Source organism: Pantherophis guttatus, chromosome 2 (assembly GCF_059756535.1).
Source record: "Pantherophis guttatus breed Tessera chromosome 2, ASM5975653v1, whole genome shotgun sequence".
Lineage (NCBI taxonomy): Eukaryota > Metazoa > Chordata > Lepidosauria > Squamata > Colubridae > Pantherophis > Pantherophis guttatus.
In genome coordinates, this window is record NC_142064.1 from 158,642,021 (window position 1) to 158,661,211 (window position 19,191).

At 39.4% G+C, this 19,191-nt stretch overlaps 1 protein-coding gene across 1 annotated transcript; it reads right to left on the minus strand.

Annotated features, from left to right (window-relative positions):
- Positions 1-380: 380 nt before the first annotated feature.
- On the minus strand, positions 381-16,852 carry ARHGDIA (Rho GDP dissociation inhibitor alpha). The gene is made up of 6 exons (XM_034412887.3): positions 16,734-16,852; positions 5,004-5,214; positions 3,966-4,049; positions 3,150-3,226; positions 2,954-3,017; positions 381-1,957 (listed from the first exon to the last, which is right to left on the minus strand). Exons 2-6 carry the CDS (start codon positions 5,191-5,193, stop codon positions 1,758-1,760), a joined length of 615 nt encoding a protein of 204 aa, XP_034268778.1. The 5' UTR covers positions 5,194-5,214; positions 16,734-16,852; the 3' UTR covers positions 381-1,757.
- Positions 16,853-19,191: the final 2,339 nt, after the last annotated feature.

Sequence of the window (19,191 nt, forward strand, 5' to 3'; positions counted from 1 at the left end):
TTTGGTGCAATGAGAGGAAAACTAGAACTTATCTTTTACCGATTGCTTTTAGTATTATTTCTTTTGTAAATAAAATGTGTATTTTATATAACAACAAATAGTGATATCTATACAAATATTAGTTTATTTTTGTAATGATTTGCAATTGTTTCTCAAGATGATGTAAATTAAGTTTTATATATTCAATTAATCAAATAATAAATTTTAAATCAATTGTAAATATAGTTTAACTGCTGATTTTTTATTTCCCATCCACTGTCTTTTCTCATTTTATTTTCTTGTGTGTAATCATTTATTCTTTAAATCTTCTAAAATAAATTTGCAAGGCCATCATTTCATAGCAGGACTGCAAGGAATCGGAAAAAGACACAGCAAAACAATCAGTTTCATGATTTTATTTTACAGTCAGAAAAGGGGAAGCCAATGATTTCAAATCTGTTAATCCAGATATAAGATATATAGACAAATCAATTTAACAAAAATCTTCTCTAAGGAAGGCTTAGGGGAGAGGAATTGGGGCAGAGAGAGAGCAGTGAAGGAATCACGCACACATTCATTTGGTCCCAGTTCTAGTACAACTTTGGGACTCATAATAGCCAGCTGTGCAAGGTGGTTAAGCTGGCACACACCCACCTACCTGACAAGCAGAGGAGAAGCTCTGCAGACTTTCTACTTCTGATTGCCAGATTAATGGGATTTTGCTGGGGACAGTTGGACTGTTTGGGCACCATGAAGAAAAATAATCTAATCAAGGCAATAATAAATACTGACAGGCCAGGCACATGATTTCAAAGGCAGACCAGACACATAAGGCATTCTCTGCTCTTGAATATTTGTCCATAACAAGCTCTTTGTTCAGATCAGGTGAGGCACAGCTCAGCTAGGAAAATGCCCTAAAATCGGATGCTACCCTGGGACTTTAGTGCTCTGCACCCAGTTGGAGTGACAGAACAGAGAAATGGCAATGGTACTAGTAAACGTCTGCACCTACCAACATCAGATCCACCTCTCCCTAAATCAGATGCAAGGGCTTCTCTGGGTACAGGGAGCACAGAAGGATATTATTGTGAGCTGCCCTTAAATTCTTGAGAAACATGAATTCAGGAGGAGGCTTATCTGCCTAGGAGATGCAAACTGGAAGGAGGGGAATACATGAATGGGACCAGGAAACATATAAAAAAGGGTAAGAAGGTTGGGTCCCTCCCTGGAGGATGCATGTTATGTTACAAACATTAAGGCATCATGGTTACAGGAAAAGTATCACAAATGGAAAGGCAACCCACATCCCCCAAAGAGAAAATGTAGGCCATGAACATGACTAAGCCTGGCAAGTGCCTGCCGCCCCAACTGTTTCCAGCCTGCATGGAATGATGACTTCTCGGCACCTCGCCCTTTGCTCAGAGATGGCAAGGGGGGCGGGTTCTCCCAATCCTTTCCCCTACAGACAGAAATGTTGCTTGCTTCCCCTTTACCACCTGCCTGAAATGTATTGAAATGGGACAGCAGCAGACCTCTTACTCAAGGCCAGAGAGGGATAAGAAGCACTTCTGCCTCTACACTTGGGAGGCACAAGGCAGGTTTGGTCATTGTTATTGATTCTCGGGAGGAAATACATTACAGGGCATTGAGCCAAAAAGGTCTTCCTGGTGAGCTAAAAATGGGAAGGGAAGGTTGTCCAATGCCAGCACTTTGGTACAGGGAGGGGTTTCTACTGTAGCCACTGTCTGAACAACTCTTGGGACTTGGCATTGAGAGGGCTAATCTTTCCATTCCTTCTTGATAGTCAGGTTCCACTCCCAGGAAAGGTGATCCGTCTTATCATCATCTGTAAATTTAGATCGGATGTTGTAAGTGCCCCGGGCCAGCATGCCCTTAGGGGCTTCCTCCAGGGGGGTTAGGAACTCATATTCCTCAGCCCGTGGCCCGTAGCTTCCAACCATATAGTCAGTCTTGTCAACTGGAAAGAGAAAAACAGCTGTAAGGCACGAATGGCAAGAATTAAAAGAGTCACTGGAAGTTGGGCAGTGCGAGCTGTAGATAGCAGATCAAAATGCACTGACAGCTGTCATATAAACAAATCTGTGCTACCTAAAACCAGAGCGGCACCAGAATTGAGCTTTATTTTTCTATGTCTGTGATGGCAAACCTGTGGCACGCAGAGCCCTCTCTGTGGGCACGCGCGCTGTCGCCAGCTGCTCTCTTCCAGCTTCCGGTGCTCCGGCGCGTGCACTCCAGTTTCAGCACTTGGTGCCGAACAGGTTAACCATCATGTTCTATGTGCTCAAGTGTCCGGATTTCTTTCAAATCTAACTTTATTCTGAAGTCTTAATATCCATTTTTGGATATGGCCCATCCATTGTTCGCCCTTCTTCTGAAATCTAATTCTTATCGGTAAGTCTACACCCATTGACATTTTGCTCTGCTATTGTGGATTCTTAATAAACTTCAATCAAGTATTTCTGGTCCCAAACTGTGTCTTTGGGGGTTCCAATATAGAAACATGCCTCAGAAAGCGTAGCCATTTTCAGACTGACTACCGGATGGATTTAAGGTGCCCTTATTTTTGTCAATCAGCAGAAAGTGAAAATGAAAGTGTTTTCCTTCTTTTTATAGTAACTGTTCCATCATCTTGTTCTAATTGGGTGAAACAGATTTATCTCAGAGAACAGCAGTATCAATGGATCATCATACTGAAGATGTCAATGCATCTTTAATTGAAGGATCAATTGAAGAAAAAACAAAAGCCACCCAAAGTAGTTGAGGGTTATATGTTCTTTTGCTATTCCACCTGTTTTTGGCTGCCATTCAAAAATGAATCAATTTCCTCTCCATTAGGCAAATTCCAAGTTTCAACTCTTTGCAGCTCCTTTCAACCTAGGCTAGACACTATTCCTGGGAAGACACAAAGCTACTTCTCCTCAAGTACAGCATAAAGAGTAGAGTGGACACTTACTTTTTACTCCTTTCCTGAATGTGTGTTGAATGTACTTGAGCCCTGAAACAATCTCCCTCTTTACCTATAATGAGCAAGAATATATAAAATCAATACACACCTTTTGGCCAAATGCCTTCCCTCAAAACTATATGCTGAATTATTCACAGACTGACCATTCTGATAGGCACTACAATAATTCAAAAGGAGACCTTACCTGAAAAGAGATTTTTATCCGGTACTCTACACCTTCCTTCAGCACAAATGACTGCTTCTTGAAACTCTCCAAATCACCTGAAAGGAAAAATTAGGAATGACTTCTTCCAAAAGATGCAAATCTGACAAACCACCTGTGCAGTCACTTCTATGTGCGATATTAGCTTTAAAGCCTGGTTGTAATCACCATGGAAGTGAACCTTTAAGTCAGTAACATGCTGTTCATGGGCACCAATATGAACCAGACAGGAAACTAAACAGAAAGCGACATGCAAAAAAGCAAAACATTTGTCTCTATTATAATTATTTGTAGCAACACTTTTTGTCCTCGCAAAGGTGGCATTGGAAAGTTAGACAGCATCCTGATAGTCCCCTCCTGTTCCTGTGGGAACTGCATTGGTTGCTGATTTGCTTCCGGGTCCAATTCAAGGTGCTGGTTCTCACCTTCAAAGCCCTACATGGCTTGGGACCAGGCAACTTTTCCCAATTAAAGTGGGGAGGCAGGGAATGCTATGGGTCCCCCCTGCAAAGGAGGTCTTACTGGCAGGACCAAAAAGAAGAGCCTTAGCTTGGTCTTTACAGAATAGATAAAATGTGATTTTTCAGAAGAATAGCCACCCTTATTTGCTTTTTGTGCTGCAAACAGACTAAGCAACTTGGGGCATCCTCATGATTTAACAATTTATTGATAACCAGACTAATGTTTGTTTTATACATCTGATATAAAGTTATCCAGAAAATTGTACATCATAAATGTATCTGCCTTTTAAGATCCCCCCCAATATTCTTTTTTTTTTTTTAAATCCAACCCATTTACCTCTCAGATTCAACTCCAAGGGACCAGGAGCACTTGCACAAACCAAAGTCAGTTTTGTTACCACCACATTTGGACTACAAGGGTCTGCAATGGAAGAGAAAATATACCTCAGATAAAACATCAAATCTTCTCTGCCTTCATTGCAACAGAAGTATATGCCTAGAAACTCTGGTCTTCTTTTAGGGGCTTTCTAGCCCACAGCCCTGCAATTACGAATGCTTATGCAAATCTCCTCCAATCTGATACTCTCCAGATATTTGAAGGCTTATTAGTCATGTTTTCTTCTTAACCTGACAACATTGGTCTTAGGATTCACAATGCAACTGGTGAATGCCAGCCTTTCAGAACTTTTCCAGTTATCTGGCAAAGCATGTGGAAGAGGCGGAGATAAGAATGATGGAAAAACAAGGGTGCCAACTTGCAGAAAGAGCAGAGCAACAGAAAATGCCTCACTCATTTCATACTGCAGCAGAGTGACAGCTCACAGTAGAAAAGCAGATTGCTGATCTTAGCCAAGCACTCTGAAACCTTCCTGGAGTCATGAGTGATCTCCTCCATTTGCTACACTCTCTGAAATGGACAGGGCTCTCTCAGCCAGCAGAAAGGACACAATCCACAGGGCAAAATCTTTCTTCTAAGTATTGTTACAAGATCATATAAAACAAGGGCTTCATGCAGCCCACGTTTGAAACCATTATGTCAAGTCAAAGTTTCCTTGATTGTGGCTTATTATACAACCTTCGTTTGCTGAGTTCACCACAGCATATAAATTATAGTTTGCTAGGTTCACATAATTTGATGCACTACATACCGTATTGCAGTTAAGAGTATATGAACCCAAGGACAGCCAGGAACATAAAAATATCCAATACTTGGCAGAGGCCAGCTGGATTCCATATCCCCGGCTGGATGATGAGGGCAAGAAAACAGCCTTTATGGAACATTCTGGTTTCTGAGGCTAAGTCAGGTGTCCAAAGCTGTCCCTTCTAGTGCTTACGCACACTCCTCAATGAAAGAACGTGTCTTCCAGGAACTCACCGGCAGTGATGGAAACCTTTCCCAGTAGGGCTTCCTTATACTTGCGTAGACTTTCATCATCTTTGTCCAGCTCCTGGATTTCCTGGATGCTTTTTTGAGCCGGGGGCTTGTAGTTGACAGAGTGCTCGTCTTCCTCATTTTCAGCTGCAATCTGGGCCAGCTGCTCATGGGTAGGCTCTTGCTCAGCCATCTCTGCAACTCTGTCCTATGTCTGAGGAACGTACACAAGGACATTAGTAAGTATCTTGGCGGCTGCAATAGTTTTATTTGCTTCTGCCCTGGACAAATATTGGCTTAAAAAGTTTTAAAAACTGGCCTTGCTGTTTGGCTTAAATAGTCAAGATTCAGATTCCTTAAATATTCAAGATCCAGATTGGGAAGCAGAAAACAGATTCCTACCTGAAGCACTGCCTTCAAGAGAAAGAGCGTAGCATTTGCACTTTGCCCTCCAGGAATAAGATTTTCATGTAGGATACAGATTCTGCCCTTCAAAGGAAGTTCAATTAAGCAATGTCTACTGCTGCCTTCTAGCCTCCAATGTAATACAGGTAGTCCTCGTCTTACAACAGTTCATTTAGTGACTGTTCAAAGTTACAAAGACACTGAAAAAAGTGACTTCACACTTACCATTGCAGCATCCCCGTAATCACGTACGTGATCAAAATCCAGATGTTTGACAACTGATTCATATTTCTGACAGTTACAGTGTCCAGAGGGTCATGTGATCCCCTTTTGTAACCTTCTGACAAGCAAAGTCAATGGGAAGGCCAGATTTACTTAACAACAATGAACGAATGTGTCTTCCATTACTGCTGGAATTCACCAGCAGTAATGGCAATGTTTCCCAGTAGCCCCCATGTCGCTAATTTAACTGCGGTGATTCGCTTAACAACTGGGGCAAGAAAGGTCATAAAATGGGGCAAAACTCACTTAACAAATTTTTCCTTACCAATATAAATTTTGGGCTCAATTGTGGTCATAAATTGAGGATTACCTGTAAATTAGTTTATTTCTTGCAAGTAGTACCCATTATAAGCTAATCACCCCACAAAACTGCAGTCACAAGGTGCCTCTTGGGGAAGGTGGACATGCCCAATGCAGTCAACTGCAGAATGCCAAGACCAACTTAAATAGCTCTTTCATTTGGGGGAAGGAGCAGTAAATAAATTTCCAAGAACTTTCCAAACAATTAATAAAAAAACAATGAGGCAGGTTGCAAAAGTAACCATAGATAATGCGTATAATCTGAGCTAATTATTTCGCACATTCTCAAGTCTCCTGTTAATTACATAAAGCACGCAAGAGTAGCTTTCACTACTTCCTTTTGCATCTCTTTCTCAGACTCCATCTGACAAATATGCAAAGATCAGAAAAAGAAAGTTGTGCCATCAGATACTTAGCAGATACTGGGACGCAGTCAAAGAGTAATTTGCATTTGTGATACACTGAATTGACCAGATGTGAACCTGCTTCTCCTAAAGTACACACTTATTTGTATTGCGCAGTGAAGAGAGCATGATGAGGCACAGTGAAGAGAGCATGATGAGGACCCATAAATTGAAATAATGCCAGATGCTTTGCCTCAGAATATTACAAAGAGAAAGTAATGAAGTGATGCTAAAACAATTCTTTTAAATTAGGGAAAAGCAACTTCTCTACTCTTATGAGCAAAAGTAAAATTTTGAGCTAGTTATGTGTGATTCCACAAAATGGCTGCCATGAGGAACTTGTCTGTTCACAATATGGCTGCCAGAGCATATATGGAAGTCTAAGGAGCCTTGGTAGTACAGTGGTCTAAGGCACCCTGTTATTAAGCTGGTTATTAAGACCAGCTGCCTGCAATTACTGCAGGTTCGAATCTCGCCAAGGCTCAAGGTTGACTCAGCCTTCCATCCTTTCTAAGGTAGGTAAATTGAGGACCCAGTTGTGGGGGCAATAAGCTGACTTTGTATAAATATACAAAAGGATGAAGGCTATTGCTGAGCACATTGTAAGCCACCCTGAGTCTCCGGAGAAGGGCGGCATATAAATCAAATTAAAAAAAAAAAAGTCCCTAAATACCAAATTATTAGGCAATTTAGTGAAGGTACTGTTCTAGTCTGGAACTTGAGGACGCAGGACGCTACAGGTACTTCATTATCATCCTCCCCCTCCAAAATGTTCTTTATCATCTCTACGTATTTGAATCCTATTCTTCTCCAAGCAGGTAGGCATACTTCCAACATAGCACAACATTGTAGTTACAGTATCCATTTTTATTTTTCAAGAATGCTTAGGGAGCTTATCTGGGACCTGAAGCATTTCTGTAAGTAAAGCGGTATGCCAACTTACATTTTTAAAAAGCAGTAAAACAGTTTTTTGTGTGTGCCAAAACAGAAGGGCTCCATTCCTGTATTCATAGGAACAGGGTACAGTAAACTACAAACTCAGTGTACCAATGCATTTAGATTTCAACATATTACAATTCTCAGCCAAAAATGGTCAGATTGAGAAGTCTGAGAACTATGGGAACAAGGCCAAAGGACACATCCTCAGAAATGCAGTTGCAAACTGACAAGGAGCAGCACTCCAAGGTTTCAGGTGATAAAACTGGAGATGCTGAGGACTGAATCTAGGACTTCCACTACAAAATGTATGCTATATTAGAGCTACAGTCCATAGAAGTGCTTCTGTATGTAAAGCTCTGTCTGGCACTTATCCCAGTCCTGGAACCATCAGAAAGCCAGACTAGCCACAAATCAATGTTTCACCCTAATTGGCTTAACACAGGAAGCTCATAGGAAGAGGCAGTAATCACACATACCCTGTTTTCTCCAAAATAAGACATCCCCTGATAATAAGCCCAATCGGGCTTTTGAGCGCATGGCAATAAGGCCAAGTGCTTATTTCAGGGTTCAAAAAAATATAAGACAGGGTCTTATTTTTGGAGAAACACGGTATTATACTTGGATATACAGTTCAATAGCTTTCAAATGTGGCAAATGAAACAATTTACGTGCAGTATGTGTAAGCCTTAAAAAAAGACTTTTCTGCCCTTGTTAATCAGGTAGAGTTTGAGGTAGAAATGCACTGCACTTTAAGAATCAATGAGGAAATTGGACTGTTTGTTTTTTAAATATATTTTAAATACTTCTTTAGAACAGAAATAGCAAATGCCACTCCTGAACACAGCACAGAACAATTTTTAGAAGAAGAAGAAATATGCAGTATGTATTCAAGTACGAAGCACTGCATCATCTATAAATGGGAAAGTGCAATTAGCCACACAAAACAGATCTGTAGTTTCTACCGAAGAGCACTTGATCTTCCTGAAAGTGGGACAGACAGGCTGGTGACACAGAATTCAATTATCTCATCTAGCCAAAATGGAGACTTGAGTCTAACAGCAACACCCACACTCTCATCACATATCTTTATCTACAATTTGGCAACCGTCTCCGCACCTTTTACTCCTGACTTTTTCAAGGGGGTCCCTAGATCCCAGTTTTTCACAAACACAAGCATCTTTCAAGGTTATTTCAACCATTTATTCTTGTTAGTGTTCTCTGATATGATGAGTTATGACATTGTGCAAACCATATCCTGGTCACCCCTTATGAGCATCAGGCATGCATAATATACTACTGGGAAGAAAAAAAATTTAAAATAGTTTTCTATTACAATTTAGTATTAAACAAAAATGTTGGGATATGTTAGGCCTTCTCACCTTTTATTTACAGGATAGAGAATGAGGAAAATAGACAAAGGAAGGAGGTTTCTCAGACAATGGAAAGGAATAGCTTCTTTCCCGTGGGAAAGGAAGTTGGTAGATTTAAAACCACACCAGAGATGCATTTCTTTAGATTAATCATCTCAGCCAAAGTATGTGTCCATTCTAAGGAAAAACCAGACACAGTATATTCTACTCTTGAATGCTTTTTGTATCCAAGCTAAGGAAACCCCATCTATCTTAGAGCACCGTTACCTGTAAAGAGGGCACTATGTGCAGCATCTTCTGACTATTGTGCAGCAAACTGTCTTTGAAACAGCAAGAAGAAAGACTACATGAAGAACTACAGAAACTATGGTTTTGCCAACAGAGGGTTTGACGGAGTATCAAGGAAGCACCTCTGATATCCGAAAGGCTACTCAAAATCCTCAGGCACTCAGTCCTTATCAAGTCTTCACCTGTATTCAGGGAGCCCTGAAGAAAAGCTCCAGACAGCAGTAGCATTCATAAGGCAGAGCAGCCGGCTGTCAAGACTAACAGTATAAAATGATGTAGCTGAGTCTTGCATCACTGCAAGCAGCACACCCTCCCTTTAAGTCAGGAAGTTGGCTCCTATCCCAAGGGTGGGTCCACATGCCTTTAACATTACTGAAGATTTGCTACTAGTGGTACAACTCAGTTGCTTTCCTGTCTAAGCTAGGGCTGAAAAGCTTCTGTTCCTGTTCCATTTTCAACTCAGTGAAGGGGAAAGGAAGCCTTAAACTGGCCAAAAGATAATATAGTTCTTACTCCACATATACTGTACTTTGATTCTCAAGCTTGTACTGCAAAATTCATCAATGCTCTTTCTCCATCAACTCTTCTAAAAGCTATCAAGGAAATCCATAGATTTTTGCAGACCCACAGCTTTGTGAAAATTTCATATACTTATGTATGAAATATATATACAGTAATCACCTATCTCTGAGCCCCATCCTTGGATCTAGATGCAAATTATGCTTAAAAAATTACTTCATGATGAAAATCTCGCAACTTTTGAGACACCCTAGGAGTTAACTATGTCCCTAACAACAGAAGAAAGAACTGTTAAGACACATGAATGGCATGCAGTAAGGGTCAACACAGTAGGTGAACTGTAAGAGGAACTAATTATAAATATGCAATGGCTTCCTAGCAGCACTATCAGAAAATCAGAAAGTTTCTTCTGACATTCCTTAGGCCCAAAAGTTAATACTCTAATGACTGCTGAAATGTGACAATCTATTTTGATGGCCAAACTTCCCAGGGAGAACCTGACTCCACAACCAGGAGAAAGAGCTATCCTAGAAGGATTTACAGCTGCTTTTCTTCTAAAAACATATGGATGTTTGCAGAAACCAATATTGCCTTTATAGTGTCAAGAATAAGCAGAGGCCCAGGGATCTGTACACAATCAATAAAGGCACTGTGACTCCTGTGGTCAAGTACTGCCTCTTAGATCATCAGATCATAGATACCATGCCCACATTAACAGAGAAAGGCTGTGCTAGAAATAGTTTGCCAGAACATCTGAACCTCCTCCTCCTCCTCCTCAACAGTTTACTATGTTCAGTGGAATAAAAATGCCTAGAAGGAACAAAAGCCTTTTATCTGTAATTTCCAGGTGTAGCTAAATACCTGCAGATTCATTTAAATTACATTCTCAGGTGCCCTGCCCAGAACACTCACAAGGAGAGAGGTACTAAGAAACAGCTTGGAAAGGACTCCACAACTATTTTCACTTTTCGTCTCCTTAAAATTAGTAAAAGTAAATGGAGAATAAAGCTGCCAACTCTTGCAAAATTGAATTCTCAATATCTTTAAAGTACTACAAACTAGATATTACGGCAAGAAAAAATAACTTAAACCGAAGTTTATCCAATTGTTCAAGGCTTTCAAGAAGCCCTAAAATCAAATAAACCAGGGTGTTTACATAGAAAAAAGTCTGATTGGAAAACCCAGTAGTTTGGATATTCCAAAATATTGTTAGCTTATTCAGCCAATCATTGTACTGCAGCATGGAAAAGACTAAAGTATCATGATACATGCATGCAGTAGAACCCATATGGAGCATATCCAGTTTGCAGATATGCATCTGTGGGAAGTATAAATCACAATATATGACAGTATTCTTCATACATCTGATTTCTGCATTTGAGAACTTGAACTACAATGAAATTGACAAAAAAGAACATGTTTATAGATATATATTGCTATACTTTTATTAAGCCAACAAATTATACAATATAATTTGCAAGTCTCTGAATTTCCAAAAAATTACTGTCTAGTAACAAGGTTTAAAAAAACTATTGTATTTTTTTGGACTATAAGACGCTCCGAAGTCTAAGACGCACTTAGCTTTTGGGGAGGAAAACAAGGAGGGAAAAATCTGCCTCTGCCTCCCAGCAATTTACGGCCTCCATATGTCCCGTTTTCTGCCTCCATACGCCCCATTTTCTGCCTCCGCGCATCCTGTTTTTGGCTTGTTCCAGGCAGCAGAGATCCCTGCCTGGAACGGGCCATAAAGGGGACACATGGAGGCAGAAAATTGGGGCACGTGGAGGTGACGATAGGCAGCAGCAGCGATGGGCGGCAACAGGCGGTGGCGATCCCTGCAGCCTGGAACAGCTGATAGGTGGTATTTGGGGAGGCCAAGCCAACCACCAATCAGCTACTTGTGCTAAATCAGGCTCTGCTGAAGCTAACCAGGCTGTTTGCTGTTTGCTGCAAGGAAGTAAATTGCTGGGAGGCAGAGGCCAGTGGGTGGGGGCCAGCGGGTGGATAGGGCTTCAGCAACATTTGCTGTATAAAACGCACAGACATTTCCACCCACTTTTTTTTGGGGGGGGGGGGAGTACGTCTTATACACCGAAAAATATGGTAATTTAAAATTGAGGGAAAGAAAAAAATAAATCTGGCTGGCATTAAGACAACAGATGTAGCAAGATATTATCTTAAATAACTCAACTGAGATATTTATCTCAATTGACTTATTTAAGAGGGTATAATCTTAAATAAGCCAAATGCAGAAGAGATGTTACGTTGCACAAAGAACCTTCCCAAACTAATGTTTGTTAAAAACCAAAATATTTTAAAGAGAAAAGTGTTCACAATTATCTTGAATTTGCAATCTTTATTAACGCAGTATAAATGCTAAATGCCTATACAGGAGCTTCTGATCCCTGGAAACACAACCCAGTGTCTAATACTATGTTTCCTTTCCGGCTTGATCAGCAAGTGTCTCTTAGAATATGAGAAGAGACAGGAAGAGGAAGAAGAGTCAGAAAAGGATGACTGTGACAACTTCTAGGTATACCACATAAGAATGTGCTTCAAGTACCAATATAGACTAACAGGTTTTTTAGTAATATGATCATATATTGTCCTAAATAAAGCTGTGGAAGAACCAATTGGAAATGTGTACCCTTAAAATGAAGAGCTGTTTCAACATTAATGCAGCTGTTAAAGATATAACTCCCAAAGAAGAGGATGGAATCTCACAGCTGAAGTTGAATTTAAAGATTTAAAGTGGCTCCAAATGTAGATTAGGAAATGCAAAACACAAGAAAGTTGGCCTGTGGACCATGAATCCCTAAAAATAGGTGTCTTCATTTTAAATAAGCATCACTTTATATTCTGGGCAGCAATAAATGATTCTTGTTAATTGGAAATATTTTTAGAGTGTAAAGTCCTTTTAACTCTTGTCCTCAACTAATGCCCAGGATCCATTCCTTGATGACTGTGGCAATGGAGAAAACCTGAGCAACGTATTTGTAGCTTGCCCTAATCCAGAGGTGGGCAACTGTGGCCCTTTTACAACCTCTGGAGTTCAAGTCCCAGAATTCCTGAGACAGCCAAGCTGGCTCAGGAATTCTGGGAGTTTAAATCCACAGGTTGTAAAAGGGCCACAGTTGCCCACCCCTGCCTTAATCAATCTTGTTTAAACAGATTTTCTACTAATTTCAGTTCTTGCAACATGCTTCAACTCTTTGGAGATCTCTAAAACAAAAGGAGAAGCTAAATGGAAGCAAACTCTCAAAAACTTTTTCTCAGAAAACAGAAATAGACTTAATCCGATTATAACCCTGAGAGAGAAACATTCAGTGATGTAAGTAAGACTGAGGGCTTTGCTACTAGAAAAATCTGCAGCAGAGAAACTAGAAGCTTCTTACACAAATGGTTCTCAACAGTCAACCATTAATTCACTTGGATTCCAGTTAATGAATTGGAAATATGAGGGGGGTTTTGGTGCTCAGCTTGGTTGTTTTCTTGCAGATGTTTCATTATCCAAACTGGTAACATCAAACTGGTTCCATAATCCAATGGAAACATTGCAGTAAATATTGACAAGAGTAAAAACAAGTCATTTCAAGGAATGTTCTCTTTTATTAGAAATACTATACTGCTAATTGCAAGTATCAGGAAGTTCTCAGACAGAAAATACTGGGCTAAAAATTATGAGCCACTCAGAGTTGCTTAGATGAGATGTGCAAATAAATATAAAATCAAATAATACAAACAACAAAAATACAATATAAATAAAATTAATAACAGTAGTAGTAAGAGTTGTGTGCTTGCAGTATTGAATGCTGGAAGGAAATAATCTTTACGGAAGGGTGGCATAACACTAGCAGATGAAGAAAATCACAATCAGGCAATTCGGTAGACCAATTAGCATAGTGGTACTTAATGTGGATACCATCTACCATATTGAACTAATGCCATCCCTTTCTCTCAAAGTAACTAAATCACAATTATCTGCAATCTCCTACCTAAACTATGCTAAGCTGCACTTCACATCACACTCAGCAGCCACTAATGTATTTCCACAACATGACAAAATAGTAACCCCATCTCTTCATCAGCATTTTTTCTAATCAGGAAGTTTTTCAACATTTTCATTCTTTTTCAAAGAAGAATGGTTAAGTCAAGAACCAGGTTTTTGCCCCATCACATATCTCTGCAGTGTTTCACCAACATCAAGACTGGGCGTGTGTCTCTCTAAATAAAGCACAAGATGAACAGCCTTGCCCAAAGAGTACCCAAATTAACTGAGAAGGGATGGGGATATGATTGCTGTGTGCCTAGAAGAATGGCACGTACATTTCTATCCTCATTACTGCCAATCAATGAGGATGAGACAAAACACTCCTTCAGATGCTTTGTATTCAGGCCTATACAGGGAAGGGTTTTATTTTGTATTCAGACCTAAAATGTTGTCGAAGGATTCATATGTGCAAGTGTACAAACAGCTTGTCAAGACAGAATCTCACCCACATTCATCATCTGTGCTACTAGTAGATCTTACAACAAATTATCACCATCATTGTAAGGCAATGTGTAAAAGTACCCACTTGCCATCTTAATTCTACACAGAAACCAGAACAGATCACATGTTCCTTAAAGTGATTTGATTTTTATTTGCATCATTAAATCTGATGCCAAAAGACGACATTCTTCTCATGGCAAAAACAACAAAAACCCTGAAATATATTACTATAATTAATTTTAATTTAGTTATCATAATGCTAAAACCAAGAATAGCTATTTATTATTATTATTATTATTCTCTTTAGTGAATTTTAAATAAACATTGTTGATAAACTTCATGAACAATAACAGGACAGCATACTATTAGTTCACGTGTTCTGCATAATATTCCAATCTTAATATTGTATACTGCTCAAAAAAATAAAGGGAACACAAGCAGAAGACATCCGAGATCTGAATGAATGAAATAGCCTTATTAAATATTTTGTTCTTTACATACAGTAGTTTATACACTGCTCAAACAACTAAAGGGAACACAAAACTACTGTATGTAACAAACAAAGTATTTAATAAGGCTATTTCATTCATTCAGATCTTGGATGTCTTCTGCTTGTGTTCCTTTTATTTTTTTGAGCAGTGTATAATCAGTGAATTCTAATATTACAGCCAGTTTTCTGAAAAGCTTCTGCCTTAATCTAGATAAAGTACAGTATGCCAATATGGTAATAATTGATGCCTGTAGGCTTCCAAGTTTGCCAAAAGAATTACCTAAATCTATTCAAGATGCTAGATAAAAAGCTCAACAGATTCATATAGTTACTATTACCGCTCTGGGCCCAGATAAAACTAATAGTTACAATTTATTGGTCATTAAGCTTCCACAAGCCTTTTTCTCTCTCTCTCTAAAGAGCTGGGAAATTATTACTATCCTTCATAATAAAACCATTTAATAATTACCCAGTTCTAATGTTTCCTCCTTCTGGTAACCAATGTTTATTTTGTATGACAAATAGAATAGGTAAAAATAGTAACTGCATTTCAGTGTTTCTGTAATAATATGAATCATCATATACACTTTTTTTCAAAAGGGGGTATTTATTTGCCTGACTGGCAATCACTCTGAAATGTATTTATTTTAACCCTAGAAACATGAAAATATATGGGCTATGATGATATATCTTGTGCATGGCAAAATTCCCTTAATTTGATATTTAGATATGTGCTAGTTCAAACTAAGTTTAATTCATGTAGCCTATCTTATTTTCACACAATTATCTTTCAAGAGGCACTATGAAAACTTCATTAAAAACCATCAACCTCTTCATAACAAAATACAAAATAGTTACTGTAGGCTTTAAAGAAGCTGTTCAAAAATAAAGAAAATGTGAAAGATGAATCCAGAAAGTTACAACTAGCAATATATTTCGAATCCTTTATAGCTAAATGTTTTTTATCACCTTGAGATGTTTATAATTGTAGCAGGTAGCAACATATAAATTATATAAATGCATACACATCCATGGTTCAGTGGCGTAATAAGGTAGCCCTTATTTAGTAATGATGATGCATGGATTGGTTACAAAGTTTTTTTTATTTAGGACCTTCAGAGGTCTGTTAAAGCAAAGGAAAACTGAAACAAGATAAAAATCAGTCACAATTTCATTTAGCCATTGTTTCACTTAACAACTAAGTTGTTCCAATTGTAGTTGCTAAACAAGGACTACTAGTAATAGATCCAAGTAATGAAACTCTAACTACATTTATAACGAGCTATGCATCCTATGATTACCAGTAAGATAAAAGAAAGTGTTCATGATAACCTGAACTACAAAGAAGGGCCTAGTGGCTCAGCAGACTGATAGCATTGTGATTAACACCAGCTGTCTGCAATTACTGTAAGTTCGAATCTCACCAGGCTCATGGTTGACTCAGCCTTCCATCCTTTCTAAGGTAGGTAAATTGAGGATCCAGTTTGTGGGGGCAATAAGCTGACTTTGTATAAATATACAAAAGTATGAAGGCTATTGCTTAACGCATTGTAAGCTGCCCTGAGTCTCCGGAGAAGGGCGGCATATAAATCAAATAAAATAAATAAAAAATTAAATGACTATATTTAAGATCGACAGGCTGTGAAATTCTAATTCACCTACTTATGTGACAGTTTTGTGTAAACCCAGAAAAATGAACTGCTTGAATAAACCACAATTAAATTAATCATGGGTGAGCATTTTGAACAAATAAAGCCACAGAGATTATCCAACGGAATTCAGAGAAAATAATATTTAAGAGGAGATAAAAATGTATTGATAGTGACCTACACCGAGCATTTAATTAACGCATGAAATGCTAGGAGAGAAGCTACGAGTGACCCCAGCAGTGAGAATGAATTGAGAAAAAAAAATGCTCCAAGAAAGTTACAGATCCAAAGTCCAAACCGGGCGGAGCGGAAGCTCAGCTATATTCACGGCGCTCTACAAACTGAAAGCGAGGGATGTTTCGGAAGGTTACCGAGAGCCACCAGACCGCGGCGTTTGAAGGCACGGATCGTCTACAGCGCAAGCCTGGTTAGGTTAACATGCGACTCTCCTGCAGGGGAAATCGAGCAGGCAGAGGCAAGTGCGGAGGCGCCAATTAGGAAGGCCAATGGAACAGGACCGGGGGCGAAAAAAAAACCCCCGTCGCACACAGGCACCGGCTCGGCCCAACCCTCCACCCAAGCAAATGCAACCTACCCAGCACGTGCGTTCTCTGCGCGCTCCTAGTGCTCTGCTGCTGCTGCTGCTGCCGCCGCCGGTGACGAACGCCACCCGCCACCGCCCAGATCTACCCCGCGCGCGCACCCCCGCACTTCCGTGTTACTGATCAAACGTCACTTCCTTTCACGAGAAAGCAGTGGCTTGCCTGCCTTTCTTTCCACTGCTTTTCGGTGCTTTCCTCCCGAGACATCACTTCCCTTAAATAGGCCCAGCATTGGCTCCCTAAGCAAAGGCGGGGTGGGGTTGGGGGGACGGACACGGACGACCCAAACGCGTGAGGAGAGACCATAGAGAATGTATGGTACGGCTAGAACCTACTTGTGACGCCTTATTTTTGGGTAGAGAAAGGCGGGGAGTGGGGCAACGAGGCCGAGTCGCTCTCACCTCGCCCGGTAGCCATCTTGGCGGACTTTCGATCCCTGATGTGCAGAGGGATCCTATTGTGTGGGGAGAAAGCAGGAGGTCCTGGCACGCCGCCTATATTAAAATTGACTGCTTGCTGCCGGACGTTTCGCACTAGTGGGAAAGCTTTGCCCAACGATTCTTAAAAGAACTTCAAAACTAATGCTCTTGGATAGCTACCCAATTTAACGGTTCTTTTCATCAATTTTGAAGAAAATTGGTTACCCTTTATTCTGTGTGTGTGTACCGACTATTTAACCCAAAACTTCAGTCCATTCCCATCCGTTTTGCTTCCTAAATTTAAGCAAAGACTACAGCAGGTCCTGCAAATCCCAATATAACCGGAGAGCGACTTGTTCTACAATATTCATTGAGGCCATAAATCCTATGAATTTTATTAGGTATTATAGAAGAGAGAAGGCCGCAAAAGATGTGGTTTGCTATCATTTTTACGAAGCACCATTGTACAAGACCAGTTATATTATAGTAGTAATTGAACTAAGACCTGAAACCCTCCTCCCAACCATCTTGATCGTTACAGCGTTTGTGCGCTATTCTGTTGTTCAGTCGCCAAATCGTGTCGGACTCTTCGGGACTCCATGGACCCACTGCACGCCAGGCTCCCGTCCTTCACTGTTTTCCGGAGTTTGTCCAAATTCATGTTCATTGCGTCGATCTAACCGTCTCGTGCTATACTGTAAATCCTACTTACAGCAAATGAGCACTGAGATTGTCTTCATTTATTATCACGAATAGCTGGCTAAAAATTTGGTAAAGGAGTGGCAAAAATCCTAGCATACAGTACTATATTTGCATTCTGATACGAGTTCTGTACTTTTCACACTATTCCTCCATTAACCATTCTACAAATTCTACATGTTACATATTCTAATAATTTATTCAAGAGCAGCTTTCTCAGTTTTTCAAAATATTGATGTCCTATTACAAATTTCTTAAGTATAACCGGTATGTCTTTTTCACTGCCCTAGCAAAATATCCGCAGATCAATCAATAAAATAAACATAACGGCTAACAAAAAAATTGCAATAGTATTTCAAAACAAGAACAAAGGTTACGTTTCTTTACAAAAGTTAAGAAACTTGTGGGTTTCCAGATATTGCTAAACTTTAACTCTCTTCATTAGCTATTGAGAACTGTCGTTCAATAACATTGAAGGATTTTGTTTCTCTCCACATTATGCCATAGTAAATTACCCAAGTTTCAAGTCTGTGTACTAATTTTTATAGCTTTGATATACATTAGAGAAGCTCTTGCTTAGACCAATATTTCCTACTAATCTAATGTATCTGCACAATTATGAAAAGTACGGTATATATTGCCTCAATATACAAACTATGGACATACTTCACATTATATGGATGTTAAAATGAAATTAAGTACAAATAGTAGTTTCACTTTATATTAATGTATTTTCTCATTACCTTGTCCGTATCCAGTTATCTTTTAAGTGTATGGTTAAGCTTTTTTTAAAATCATTATATGCCTTAGAGTGAATGTAAGGTATTTGCATCTTAAGTTTCCCCAAATATTTATTGTTACACTTATGTAGATAATAAAATAGTGTCACATATTACTATTTTCCAACATCTAGCATTTACATATACTTGTTTCATTTATTTATTTAGTCGCATTTCTATGCCGCCCAACTCCCAAGGGACTCTTGGGAGTCATTGCTATGTAGAAGTATTTTTTGGTTAAATATCTTAATATCAAGAACCTTCCTTTGGCTGTTACTCCTGCATAACTTTGGTATCCTGCTAAATCCACTTTTTCAAATTATTGATGCATTCTAATTTCAGCATTAGGATATTCTGATGTTGAAGGGGCAATGTACCAATAACCAGACATGCATTAATGCTTTTTAGAACATGTTCTCTTGGTTACCCCTTAGGTATCTCACCCACAAAGATGAAAGTTTTCACATTAGTCTGATATTTATTCCATCCCACACCAGTTAAGAAGATCTAGAAATAGTCTTAATCCGTTATATAATAAATTTAAGCATAGACCA

Bases quoted from the DNA above. Each gene is read 5' to 3' on its own strand.
- ARHGDIA (XM_034412887.3), bottom strand. From the start codon at position 5,193: ATGGCTGAGCAAGAGCCTACCCATGAGCAGCTGGCCCAGATTGCAGCT. The intron at 4,050-5,003 runs GTGAGTTCCTGG...CTTCCATTGCAG, and splicing joins AAAGGTTTCCATCACTGCCG to ACCCTTGTAGTCCAAATGTG. The intron at 3,018-3,149 runs GTAAGGTCTCCT...TGCTCATTATAG, and splicing joins GGATAAAAATCTCTTTTCAG to GTAAAGAGGGAGATTGTTTC.